This window comes from Marmota marmota, unplaced genomic scaffold (assembly GCF_001458135.2).
Source record: "Marmota marmota marmota unplaced genomic scaffold, marMar, whole genome shotgun sequence".
Classification (NCBI taxonomy): Eukaryota; Metazoa; Chordata; class Mammalia; order Rodentia; family Sciuridae; genus Marmota; species Marmota marmota.
Window position 1 is genome coordinate 40107368 of NW_025999900.1, and position 13885 is coordinate 40121252.

General features: G+C 49.0%; 1 protein-coding gene across 3 annotated transcripts in view; it reads right to left on the reverse strand.

Moving 5' to 3' along the window:
* Dpf3 (double PHD fingers 3) overlaps positions 1-13885 on the reverse strand; it is a 258374-nt gene that overhangs the window by 76151 nt on the left and 168338 nt on the right. For all 3 annotated transcript variants that reach the window (XR_007345887.1, XR_007345888.1, XM_048798917.1), the window contains exon 7: positions 3340-3477. Coding sequence is in view for 1 of the 3 variants with exons in the window: in XM_048798917.1 (XP_048654874.1) it covers positions 3340-3477 (138 nt within the window). In the remaining 2 variants the exon portion in view is untranslated. The remainder of the gene's footprint in view (positions 1-3339; positions 3478-13885) is intronic.

Here is a 13885-nt window from a genome sequence, read left to right on the forward strand (position 1 = left end):
GGGGGGGGAACCAAAGTCGAAAGGTCTCTACTGCTGCAGGTGGTACAAACCAGCTGCCTACGGCCCTGCAGACTCAGGTCACCCTGCAGCTCTGCTAAGCGGGGGAAGTCAGCATTTCCACTGCCACTGCGCTAGCGTTAGTGTTCAGACCTTCCAGAGGGGCGGTGGGGTAGGTGGGGGGAGCCCCAGATTAGCCTCCTGGATTAAGTGCTCCTGCCCCCTCCCCCACTCCCAAAGCCTTGCATGGGAGGATGGTGAGGCAGAGACCTCAGAAGGCTGCTGAGCTGTCACATTCAATTCACCACACAGTCCCAGTGGCATTTAGGGGCAGGATGAATGGGATCCCACCCCAAGCCCCAAACAGTGGGAGCAGCTAATGACTGGGTATTAATGATGCTGGCAATTAGTACTCACAGGAAAATGGTGGGGGGCTGCTCACCAGGGGAACGCGGGAGGAGACAGAGCACACATTCAGAGCAGCAAGCAAATCGGTGGTCTGTGTGGGGCACAGAACCCAGGGACAGCAGCCACCTTGGGGTTTGTCCAAAGAAATTGGGGACAGTGGGGAAGGATGTCTTCTCCAGACACTAAGAACCTTTCTGCGGCACCTTCCTGAAATTGGGGTTAATCACAGAGTTCTCATTTTCTCAGAGCAAATGAGAAAATGCCCCCCGAAAAAGATGTTTGTGAGGGTTCTGGAACCTTCTTCATGTGAGGAGGCCCCAGATCAGCCCAGGTATGGCTATTCTTTTGTATGAGGTTTAAAATATTTGGTCAGTCAAATGATCAATTGTGAAGAGTCAGGTTTCTCATCCACAGGGTGAAGAACAACAAGCAGCAGAAAAGGTCGGAATGCATGTGCCAACCCACAGGCCCATGGAGAGATAGGGACATTTCTCAGGGAGGCACCTCTAGGTAGAAAAAAGAAAGACAGACACCACTTCCTTACTAAGCAAGATCATGGGCCTCACAAGGAGGACACCCACCAATGAAAGAGGATGAAGAGGTCCTAGGGGACCAAGTGAAATGTGCCTGTGAGAGCAGAGCCTCAGGAGGCAACAGCTAAGCTGGCGGGGACCACAGGAACAGTGGAGAGGAAGGCTCCTTCACCTAAGGTCTGCAGTATGCCCTCCTCTGCTCTGGCCAAGACTATGCATGCGTGAACACAGGAGCACACATGTGCACACGCACAGGCGTGCACATCACTACTGTAGTGAGGCTTCCAGAGAACTAGGGAAATACAGACACAAACAAAACAGAAGCAGGCCAAACCCCATAACATGAGGACTGCACCTTCACACCAAAATGGCCAGCACGGAGGAGAGATGAGGGGATAAGCCAGCCCTGGGAGATCGAGAAATAACACCACGCTAGTAAACACTCGAGAGAGAGCAGCAATCACTAATAACCACTTTCCAGATAGCACCCCAAATCAAAGCGGATTATTCTCAGCCTCTTGCTGGTAGGAGGTGACAGCTCCTGTGACCTCTTGATCACTTAGACCAGAGAAGGGAAAAGAGAGAGACAGGGAAACCAAGCATTGGCTGCCTGGGTACAGGTCAAGGAATTTTCCTTTCCTAAAGACAGGACCAAGGAGACCTCTCCCAGAAGGAAGACAGAGGCCTTGGGGCTGGAGCCGCTCGGGAGCGGGCAGGGAGAGAGCACAAAGCCATCAGAGACCTCCTGCCCTGCTCTTCAGGTTCTGCACAGATGACAATGGGGGTGAGAAAACAAGGGTTGAACCCTGAAAGTAAGAATTAAAGAAGGTGTTATAGGCTGAATTGGGTCCCCCACTCCAATTCTTATGTGGAAGCTTCACCCCAGGACACCTCAGAATGTAAATATATATGGAGACGGGGTTGAAGAGGTAAAAAGGTGAGGTCAAAGGAGGTCAGAGGAGGCCATGAGCCCTAATCCAATCTGACTGGTGACTCCAGAGCAGGTGTGCAGAGAGAGGGTAGCCATCTGCATGTCGAGGAGAGAGGCGTCAGAGGTGACCAGTCCTGCCAACACCTTGATTTTGGACCTCTAACCTCCAGAACTGTGAGAGAATAAGCTTCTGTTGTTGAAACACCCCCGTCTGTGGTATTTTGTTAGGGTGGCCCAGTGAACTAAGAAGTGGAGTAGAGTGAGAGGAAGCCACACATAAATATAAAGGCTGGTCTTAGCCACGGGTGTGTTAATTATTCAAATACTCAGTAAAGGTGCCCAGCTGACATCAGTCAACTACGATGACTGACTAAAACACACTAGCATCATCTTTAAATCCCAGACTCTGAATATTCTTCAAGTTCTGCTGCCTTTAATTGCATTCAATTGTTCACTTGAATAGCACCTGCCACCAAATCTTATGAACAAAATTAAAAACACATTGCACGTCCATAAATTCTCCCCACCAAGTGATCTCAGCTTCCCCCACCCATATTTTGAAGCAAGCTCTAGAGATTCCACGACCCCATCCCATTTCAAGGTGCTGCAGACCCAGAGGCCATAATGGATGTTACAGAGGGAAGTCAGGTGGGAGATGCTAAGATCCCTTTTGATTCCCTAATTCGTAAACAGAAATTGAGAAAGAAAATGGAAACACAAAATCTTCAGGGTCATGTTGGGCCTTCAGGACTGATTATCTCAAATGGCAAATCCACCCAGATCCCATTGGCCATTTGAATGCTCCAAGGTAACACAGAGTTCCAACCATATCCCTATTACCCCCTGTAATCATGACTCCCTATAACAAAGCCACAGCAATAGATTAACATATATTATGTGTCAGTTAAAAAGAAAATACAAAGACTGGGCTGGAGATGTGACTCAAGTGGTAGGGTGCTTGCCTCTCATTCTTGAGGCACTGGGTTCGATCCTCAGCACCACATAAAAATAAATAAGTGAAATAAAGGCATGCTGTCCATCTACAACTAAAACATAAATATTTTTTTAAAAAAAAAAAAAGAAAATACAAAGATTCTTAGGGGTCAAGCAGACAGTGGGGATATCTAACACCCCCAAGGGCTATGCCCAGCCCAGTCTCACAGCTGCGAGTGGGTCATCTGCCGCTGAGCGGAGAGTGGCATTTGCAGTGACCTCGTAAAGGCCCTCCCCTTCTGCTAAATGGCCTTCCTTCCAGAGCTGGCTGTGCTGGCCCTGCCCAGGTCACTCAAGGCTGGAAGCTGAGCCACAGGGACAGTGGCTGGCTGGCTGAGCTGAAGGAGCCCACCCCCAACGAACACTGAGACCCACCAATGTTGCCAGAAGATGCCAGCCAGCGGTGGAGGAAAGGAGTGTCCCCCATCCCTGCCCTCCCCACGCCTCCCTGCCCCAACCTCACGAGTGGGGACTCACGTCTGTGGTTCTCATTTCTGTGGTTAGGTGGGGACCGGGTCTCCTGATCTTGGGCTTCGTCCCCCTCCTCACTGGCCAGGTGGGTGTGAGCGTAGTGGTAGCTCAGTCCCGGTCGGTTCTTGTAGCGCTTGCCGCAGACTAGAGAGGAAGAGAGGAAGAGGGGGAAAGGCGACATCAGTGACATCAGCACCTCCGGCGGCCACTGCTCTCATTCCCCCAGGTGGCAACGCCGGCCATCCACCCCAGAGCCAGCCTTCCCTTAGAAAGTGATCTCCGTTCCCAGCGTCACTCCCCAGCTCCTGACAGAACCCATACCACTCCAACAAGGCAGTCAGTGAAGAAAAACCATCCAAGGACAACAGAGAGATGGAGAGCTGTGTGAGCGCCCCACCACTCCCTAGCAGTGAGAGCCCGGGCAAGTCACTTAACCACTCTGTGCCTCAGCTGCTTCAGAGAGAGACACAACATGGGGATAATAGCAGTACTTACCTCACGGGCTGCTGTGACGGGTAGACCCCTGCTCAAAGCACTGAGCACACTGGGGGTCACACATTAAGCGTGACTGTTACCGAAACTTTGAATTCAAAGGGTACTGGTACCTCTCCAGTCCAATATCCCAGGATACTGATCAGGCAAGTGAGGCCCAGGAACACCAAGTGACTTGCCTAGGAACACACAGCTGGTTGGGACAAAGCCACTAGAACCCAGGCCTCCTGGATTCTTCACAGTGCTCCTCCCACTGCCAGCATAGGGACAATATATTGGACGTATCACCACTCTGTGAATTTTTTTTATTTTTTTTATTTGTTTTAATCCATGACACATGATAATAGAATGCACCTTAATACATCATCTATCACCCTGTGATTTGGGGGCAGAAAAACATGTTTCACTTTCACCATGAAAACCAGGAAGCTGAAGCCTCCTTGGTGGATGTGGTGACCGAAGCCTGGACCTCAATGCCCCAGGCATCCGCTGATGCCCCACACCCACGGAAGGTGTTCTGGGAAGCACTATCTCTCTAATGGACAGCTTGAGATGAAGACAGCAGGCGACAGGAAGATGGCTTCTCAGAGCCAAGCAGAAAAGAGGTGGTGTCACCAGCTGGCTCTCAGTGCCTGGGAAGCAGAAGTCTGGCTGAATGGCCCCAGACCAAACCACCACCTTCAGACTCCCCAACATTCAGCCCAATGTCCCAGCCTCTGGGGGATGGGACTGCCCTGCTCAGCCTGAGGGTTACAAGCTCTTAAGGCCTCTCTCTCCTACTGGTTCTGACACTGATGGTTTATACCAGTGAGCATAAAGGCTTCCCAAGGTACAGAGAGCACAACTGGTTCAAATCCAGTTTCAGTGGCCCACGTTCAGCAGCTGTGTGACCCTAACTGTACAGAGAAGGGCTGTTAGCCAGCCATTGGACCCAATACCCTCATGACTTCTCTTAGGGTTCCTTTTCCTTCTAGATTCTTTTGCTGTTTTGTTTTGGTCAACAATCGTGGCAAAAATGAATAACATCATGCCTTCTTTCCCATATTTATATAAACCGTTTTATGTTGGCTTGATTTCATTTTGAATAATCACCAAGACAATATTTTTAAGTAGCAAAATCAAGTATTTCCTAGGTTAATGAAATTGGATTTAATGTTTCACTGTTTAGAATGACATGTAGCTGATTTTCAGTCTTTATCAAATTTACATGGTTTCTCTGGTTCCTGTTTTAGAGTTTTAAATGTGGAAGAATTTTATCAAAAGTCCTTTCAGCATCTACTAGTGTATGGCTCTCCTTTAGTTCATCGATATGGTGAATTATATTGATTTCCTAATATTTCCTATTATTGAATCATTCTTGCATTCCTAGAATACACTGCATTCTGGTCAGAGTTGGTTATTCATTGATATACTGCTGCATTCAATTTGCTAATAATGCAGCTGTACTCAGACTTGACATAGATCTATAATTTGGGGGCTGTTTTATCAGCTTTCAATTTTATGGTTATGTCAACTTCCAAAATAAATCTAAGAGTTTTGCTATGAAATTGGACAAGACACAAAAATCTCTCTATGCCTTTTCCTAGAAAATGAGGATAATGATACTTCCTTTGAAGGATGGTTAAAGGGATTATAAGCAGTATTTGCAAAGCATCTCACTCAGAACCCAGCATGTAATAGATGCTTAATAAATGGCAAGAGATGGGCAAGGGGCATTGGCTGTGTTTGTCACATCTTAGGCGCAAGACCCTCCGAAAGAGGATTTTTGGTTCATTCTATGCAGTCTGGCAATTGGTTGAATTCTCTTGATAAGGTTAAGATGAGAGTCTGAAATTCAAGTTGGTGCCCTAGAAACTGTAAATTTAAGTTTTGCGCTCTCTCGCTCTCGCTCTCGCTCTCTCTCTCTCATAAATATTGCAAAACAAAGTAAAATGGCACCATGCATCTCAATTCCATGTGATTCAGGAAGCTGGGCCCAAAGAGGCCCCTGAGGTACACTCTGGGCCTGCTTGTGGCTTTCTCCATTTAACCTTTTAAATGATATGAGGTCAATAAGCAGTGAATTATCAGGTCATTGGATATAAATCCATTTACACCCCAAGCACAATGTTGATGAGGACTAAGTATCTATTAAAAGTAGTCATATTATCAGTATTTACACCAGCAGCCTCAGCTGCCTCTGCAGATCAACCCATTATAAACCCCACAGCGTTTCATTTGTCCCATTTGATATGTCAATCATCACTGTTTTCCCTAATCACAGAATTTCAAGATCTTAACAGTCACTTGGTAACCATGTATCCAACTGTTTTGTTCCCACTAACCATCTAGAAGCCTGTTCTGGGACAGCTCTAGAGATGGGGAACTCACTGCCCATCGGAGCAGACATCTCTCCTTTGGACTCCTTGAGTTATGGTTATGTCTGCACCAGAGGCCTCCCTTAAGGACAGTTTTGTATCGATTTCATCTTGACATCAACAACTTCACCTCACTCTGTTGCCATGCACCTACTACAAAATGTATTTGTTGAGTGGCTGATGAATGGACGCAGAAACACCTTGCGGGAAAGCCCGGGGACGGGGTGGAGGTAGGCTTGTAGAATCTGATCCATCTATCCACATTAATCTCATACTAATCGTTCTTAAAGCCTACAAAGCCAAACCCAAGCAAAAAGCTCCCCCGATCTCCTTCCCCAGCACTGTAAAGAGCAATAATTTTTGGAGCATATCCTTTGGTTAGAATGGAGATTCTCAAAGTGTGGTCCCCAGACTACCACCATCAACATCACCTGGGAACTTGTTACTGAAGCAAATTCTCAGGCTCCACCCCAAACCTACTGAATCAGAAACTCCAGATGTGGACACTCATAAATAATATAAACAAAGTGACAAACAGCCCGTACCACTTACCCTCACTATTTATCAGGCATCTATTATACGCTGGGTTCTAAGTGAGGGGCTTTACAAATACTATTTATAACTAAAGTCTAACTAACCAGGTAACCCAGATGACTCTGATGTCTGCTGAAGTTTGAGAACTACTATGCTGGAAGGGTGAATCTACCTAGGCCTGTCTCCACTGTGTCCACCTGTCCTCTTGCTGGGTGTGAGTGGCAGGTGGAGGCACAGCTCTGAGACTTGTGATGGGTCAATGGAAGAATCAGACTCAGATGGCCCAGGCAGGTCCTGGAAGCCAGATGCCCTTATGAAGAGTCCTCTAGATGGAGCTTCATCTTTTGCCTCCTGCTGATGTAAAGTCATTCCTTCCTCACTAGACCTTCAACTCAACAAAATGTGTATCAAGCACCTAATATGTGCCCAGCCCTGTGACCGCAGAAGAACACAGATAAATGAGCCCCAGATTCTTCTCTCACAGTCTAGCAGAGCAGATGTGCCTGTAAATAACAGTGGGGGGCACAGGGGGGCAGCATCTGAGCCAAGAGGGAAATACAGTGGGGAAGAAGGGGTCCGCAAATGGCTTGAGATGAGGGAGCTGGCTTCCCAGACAGAGAAACTGCCCCTGCACTGTGGTGCATGATACGAGAAAGACTTCACCAGTGGACAAAGGAAGTCAGGGTCCCCAGGCACCAGCACACAGCCAGGTGGCAGCCCAGGGGACAGGAGAATTTTGAGAAAGCCAGAGCAAAGAGGCATTGAAGTGGGTAGGAGGTGGACTAAAAAAAGAGAAATCCCTGGGTAGGACTTTATCTTGACAATGGAGGAGTCAGAGAGGATTTTATCCAAGGACTAACTTAATCAGACTTACGTTAGTTACAATACTGCTTAAATTTAAAAGGCATGAATTTGAAGGTAGCAAGAGGCTGTTGGCTTCATCCATGGGCAAAACAATGAGGATGTAGGGATGGAGAAGAAGAATGGGGAGAGAGGTTCGAGAGAATCTGGTGGAAAGGGGTGTGTATAGGAAAACAAGAAGGAACCGAGAAAGACTAATCATGGACTTCCCAGGCATTCACCCATCAGCCCGGCCTCTTCTGACCATGGCCAGCTCCTCCTCAGCCCTCCTGGCCTTTCCATTTCTTCAACAGTTTGCCTCCCACCACAGATCCCGCACGCCAGGTCTTCCCTCTGCCTGGCATGGCGACCATCCACAATTTGCCTGCGAACATCTAATCATCCTTCAGATCTTGGTTCAAATGTTCTTCCCCAGGACGTCTTTCCAATCAAAATCAGGACTCTGATTTTTTACCTTCCTCGGACTAATCATGCATCAGTATGCGAGTCTCTCCCGCCAGCGGCAGGCACGGCAGGTCCCTGGTGTGTGTGTGCGCACAAGTTGTATCTCCAGGGACCTGCACAGGGCCTGACTTGTGACAGGCATCTGAGGTCAGCTAAGGGAAGCAAGGACGGTGCCACCTTCCTGACTTAGGTGACGGGCTAGAAGAATGTAGGGGAAAAATAAGGTTTAAGGAACGAAGAGAAGGAGTTGAGGGGCTGGGATTGTGGTTCAGAGGTAGAGCACTCGCCTAGCATGGGTGAGGCACTAGGTTCGATCCTCAGCACCACATAAAAATAAAATAAAGACGTTGTATCCACCTATAACTAAAAAATAAATATTAAAAAAAAAAAGAGAGAAGGAGTTCAGTCTGGGGTTGGCTTTATTCTCCTGGAGTTTGGGAAAGAGATGTGGACTTGGGAATTGGCCTGGAAGTTATAGAGAGATGTGCCAGGAGCGATTGTGGAGAGAGAAGAGAGAGAGGTGTGGCATAGGAGAGAACTAAGAAAACGTCCGTATCTTAAGAGACCACTGAAGAAAGAAAAAGGGATTTTTTAAAAAAATGGTGAAGAAAGACTCACATGAGAGAAAGCAGCATAAGCCAAGGGAGTAGATTTCAAGATGGCCACCATGATGCCACCAGTCACAGCTCCTGCCAACGGCTACTGAGTCTTTACCACGTGCCAGGACACGTCCAAGTGCGCCTAGGAGACATACTCATGGCAGCCACATCCCCACCTTAAGGATGAGCAGAGCTGGCAGTCACAGAGGCAGTAGGGCCAAGAGGGATGGGGAGGGGGAGAGACCACGGCCTGTAGCAGTTAGTAGGTTACCTTGGCAAGAAGAGGACCTGAGACCTCGTGGAGGTCAAGACAATTCTGCAAAGGGCTAGAGTTCTCCCAGAAATGAGGAAGCAGTGATGAGACCCAGGGCTACTCCCTCCAGCATGGCTGGTTGTGGGAGAAGACGGGGAGCTGGAAGATGGAGGGACCCCAGAGGCAGGGCACAGCCTGTGCTTTATCAGGGGATCTGCAAGCAAGTTCTCAGGTTGGAGGCAAGGCGGGGGCTGGGGGGAGGAAGGGCAGTTGGAAAGACAGGATTAGGAGGACTGGAGTTAATGGAGCGGATGCCAACCTCCATATGAACCTTCTAACCCCAAGACCTAGTTTTGGAATGACTTCATCACAGGGGCAAGAAAACAGAGTCGAGACTTCCAAGATTTATTCTGGTTGAATTGCATCAGGATCAAACTGCTATGTTGTTGTCTTTTTTTTTTTTTTTTTTTTTTTAACTGCTATATTTTGATGAAAAGAAATGCTTTGGCAATCTTGCTTTAACTGGCTTGGAAAAGCTAGAAACACCGGCACAGCTTCACCTCCTGTATTTAATCCTATCTTCCTGTCACTCCAGTCACCAGGGGCTGGCTTCTCGGGCATGTGGCCTGGGCTTTCAGACACCCTCCCATGTCCTGTTGAGCCTCACATTGATACCACCTTGATCAGGGGTCCCCTCCGTTGCCTTTTTCTCTGCACCCCACAAATCCTATAGCTGGTCCTAGAAATCTCCTGGGACTGGGAGTAGAAATCTGGAACTAAGTTGCTCCAACTGATAGCCTGAGACTATCAAGGTAAACCCAGGTCCCCAGCAGTTGGTGATGTAGTTCCCTTCTGAGATGAACTTGAAAGGCCGGCTGCAGGAGTTAGCCACTCAGTCATGATTCCAGTACCATCCACTGCTCTGGCCCTGCTTCTGATCAGCCCTACCTTCAGAGAGGCAGGATCTGTAGCAGGCAAGTAGCGGGTTCCTTCTGGAACAGCTGGGTCCCATCCCTGCTCTGCTGCTGACTCCCTGTGTGATCTTGTGTGACTTGCTAAACCTCTCTGTGCCCAGGCGTTCTCTCTGCGCTGACGGTGACAGCACACCTACCTCACGGTGGCGGGAGTGACATGACAGAATGCATTGAAAACAGGGCTCGTGGTGAGTCACAGCCACCATCAGCTGTCATCATCACCACTGCCATCAAAGGCCTCAGCAAAGAGAATAAACCCAAAAGGGGGGAAAAATCTAGTCATTTCTCCTCTGAAGTCCAGGATAGAGAATAGCAAGGAAAAGAGGTGGGGGGCATTCTGAAAATAAAGTATTGGAAGCATCTGCTATCCTTTCATCATGTCAGAAATATCTGTCATGTGGAATCAGACTGAGCCCCAAGACTGCTGAAGCATGCATAGAGGGCCATGCCCCCATCTTCCCACTCCAGCCTCCTTCCCCGGGACCTGGCTCCTTTGCGTCAGTCACACACCTCTGAAGCCATCACCCCTGGGACCAGTCAGCCCTGCCTTCAAAAGCCACCAGCCCAGACTTGTGTGCACAGCCTAAGGTCCTTCCTTTCACCTTGGCAAGTGAGCACCTGGATTTTGTGTTCCTGGCACGGTGTGCTTGGAGAACAACGGCTGTGACAATAAGGGACGTCCAGCTTGCTTCCCTCTCTCTCTCCTTCCCCCTGGGGCGGATCCATCTGTCAAGCTGCAGAAATAGCATTTGCCCACATCCCCATCCAGAGCCGGATTCTCCATGAAGGACCTCCCGGCTGGAGTTACAAATGCCTTCGCTGTTGCCCCAGAATATTTACAGCATGTCCCCTGCCCCCCTTAACCCGGCTGCGCTCACTCCTTGTCTGGGNGGAAGGGAGGGAAAGAGGGAGGGAGGAGGAGGAGGAGGAGGAGGAGGGGGCCTCGGGCAGTTTGTGTGAACAAAGCAGCAGCAGACAGCAGAATCCTTCCTGCCTGGGAGAAGCAGCCTCCTTCCCCACTGATAACTTAATGACTCTGGCACATTTTCATCAGCCCAACTTGGAGCACGCAGTGGGTATCTGAGCCAGTGGTTTCCCAGAGACTGAAAGCAACAACTGAAAGCTATTAGGGAATGAGCGTCCAAGAGACAAAGCCTGGGCTTGGGGATCACCTGCCACATCTCATTCCCAACTCTGCCCAGTGGCACTTCCATGCAACCCTGAGAGACAGCAAGCATCACTCCCTTCTCTCTGAAGCTCCACCCCCTCGATCGTCTGTGACATGGACCAGCAGCACCCATCACCGACTGGTGCCTCTGGGGCATCACACCTGCAGACAGACAGGCAGCCAGACACCCCTACACAGAATCTCACCACAGCTCATGAGGCACGGACCCCATTTTGCACATGAGGAGACTGAGCATGAGGGAGTTTGGAACCCAAGGCTGTCTGACTTTGAAGCTCACGACAAAGAGAGGTATGGGGTGGATGGTCTCTGCCTGCCACCTCCCCCACTCACACCTCTCAGTGCCTCCCTTTGGCCTGTCCACGCTGGAGCTCGCTCTCTGCCTCTGGTGGGGTTTGGCCAGGAGGAGGCAGCAACAGGGAAACGGAGGTGAGGGACAGAAGAGGTGAGGTTCACGCCTGGCCCGCTCTGCCCTTCCCGGTTGGTGGACGCTGTTGGTGCAGGCGCTGCCCCTCCTCCTGGCTCTGGGAGTCATGTGTGGACGGGGAGGGCATCCTGCTCGCCCTTGGCCTACCTTTATCCTGCCTGCACCTCCATAATCATTCTGTCATCAAGTTCTCTTCCATTCATCCCTCCTGAATGGAACCCTGCCTGGGTCCTGCAGAGCCCAACAGAATCACACGCCCCCAGGCTGGTTCACGGGATGTGGACCTTCGGGGCTCTCCACGCCTTCCTGACACCCCTCTTTCTCTCTGCAGAGCTATCTGGGAGAGGAGGAATGCCTATGACCAGTTCCCCCGAGAGGAGAGCAGCTCCAAGCGAGAAAAGCTCCGTGTGACTCTCAGGCTCACACTCACATTGGGACCAAACCCAAGAGAGACTTCAAAAGCCACCAGCTCAGACTTGTGTTCTCAAGGTGGGGTCGTGAATCCCTGAGACCATCTTAAACAGACACACTTTTCTCAAGATGGCTCCGCAGAGGTTAAAGTGATAAAAGTCATGGATTCAAGGATTGGCCCAGGTCCTGCAGTGTTTAGGCCTGCTCCTTCTTGGGAGACAAGATGCTCCTCTCAGGCAAGCCCAGGGTTCTCACGCCAGGTGGATTTCCCCTCCCCTGCCTTCAGAGCCTGGACATCAGCCTAGGGGGTGGGTGACCTTTGGGAGACTTGGGTCTGGTGTTAACCCTTTATGTTCCCATACCTTTCTAGGTTCTTTTGGATAGAAACACGGGGACTGGGGGGGGGGGGTATGGGGTGTGTCGCATTCTGATTTTTAACAGCCACATTCCTTAGGCCTAGCATTGACCCTTGTGTTAGCAGTGAGCCCAGATCAGGATCTGCCAGACTCCAGTGACCAGTGTTCTACTCAATTTACAAATTTGCTCTTTGTGAATGAGACTCCCCCTTAACAATTCCCTGTAAGAATAATGGAGATGTGCAAAAAGCCCTTCCTTTCAAAATATCATAGAACCTGCTTCTGTATCTCCAGCAGAAAAATGCAGAAACCTCCCAAATCCAGGCATTAAATACATTGGCAGGATGTTTCCCACCCTGCTAAGAAGCAGGGTAACTTTGTTTGCGAACTCTGGGGTCAGCCTTCCTGGGCCAGCTAATTATGTCATCTTGGGCAAATGACTTAATCTCTCCAAGCCTTAGTTTTTATTGTCTATAAAGTGTAGGTAATAATCATGGGCACATCATACAGGAATGGTGAGAACTGAATGAATTCATCCCTGCAGAGTGCCTGGCACAAGGCACAAGTTCAGAAAACACGGGCGATTTTTGCTAATTCATTTCACTTTATAGGACTCCTTCCCTGGACCCCAACAACCCCAACATCGAGGGCACAGGACACAGTTGAGATTCAGCCGAAGTGTTCAATAAGTGCCCTTTTTTGATTTGGTACAAAGAAAATATTTATTGAGAACATTTATGGGGCATGGTGGTGCACTCTTATACTGCCAGTGACTCAGGAGGCTGAGGCAGGAGGATCACAAGTTCAAGGTCAGCCTTAGTAAGTTCTTGAGTACATTTACGAACAAAGCAGTGAACTAATTGTTCTAACATGCTGTCTCCCTTAGTCCTCTTAGAAACACTCAAAAGTTCATATTATTGTCCTCACTTGGCAAAGAAACAAAGGCTCAAAGAGGTTGTGCCCAAGGTCATGGCTAGGAAATGGCACAAAGATTCAAACCAGGAGCTCCTGATTCCAGGAACCAACTTATTCTAATGAGGATCCCATTCTTGTGGTTGTACATAATGTGGAGTTACACTGGTTGTGAATTCATATNCTTTTTTTTTTTTTTTTTTTTTTTTGGTGGCGCTGGGGATTGAACCCAGGGTCTTGTGCATGCAAGGCAAGCACTCTACCAACTGAGCTATGTCCCCAGCCCCAGAACCAAGTACTTCTGACCACCATCCCTCCAAAGGCAGCATCTTTGACTTTGTCCTCTACTGTGTCCTACATTTGCATGTCTTTAATTAGTGGAAAGAGTAAAATATAATTCTTTTCTATTATACAAGAAAAATGTTTGAATAACAAATGTCATTGCCAACATTCTGAGGAAGCTAAACAAAGGAAAATAAAAACTCAGACTCAGTCACCATAAGGTATGGCAGTCCCCACAGGCTTGGGGACCTTCCTGGTGTCCCCTCCCTCAAGATCTTGATACACCTCTGGGGCCTAGGTGAATATCTGACACAAATGCTGCTGCTGCGGATGACCTGGATGACCTTGGAGGCAGAGCAGACTTGATCAGTGAGTCCCAGGTCATTTGGGTGATTCATGGGTCCTTACCTGAGGCAGTCCCCTTCCACCTATGACAGGGCGAGATCTTTGGTTCCTTTAAGGAA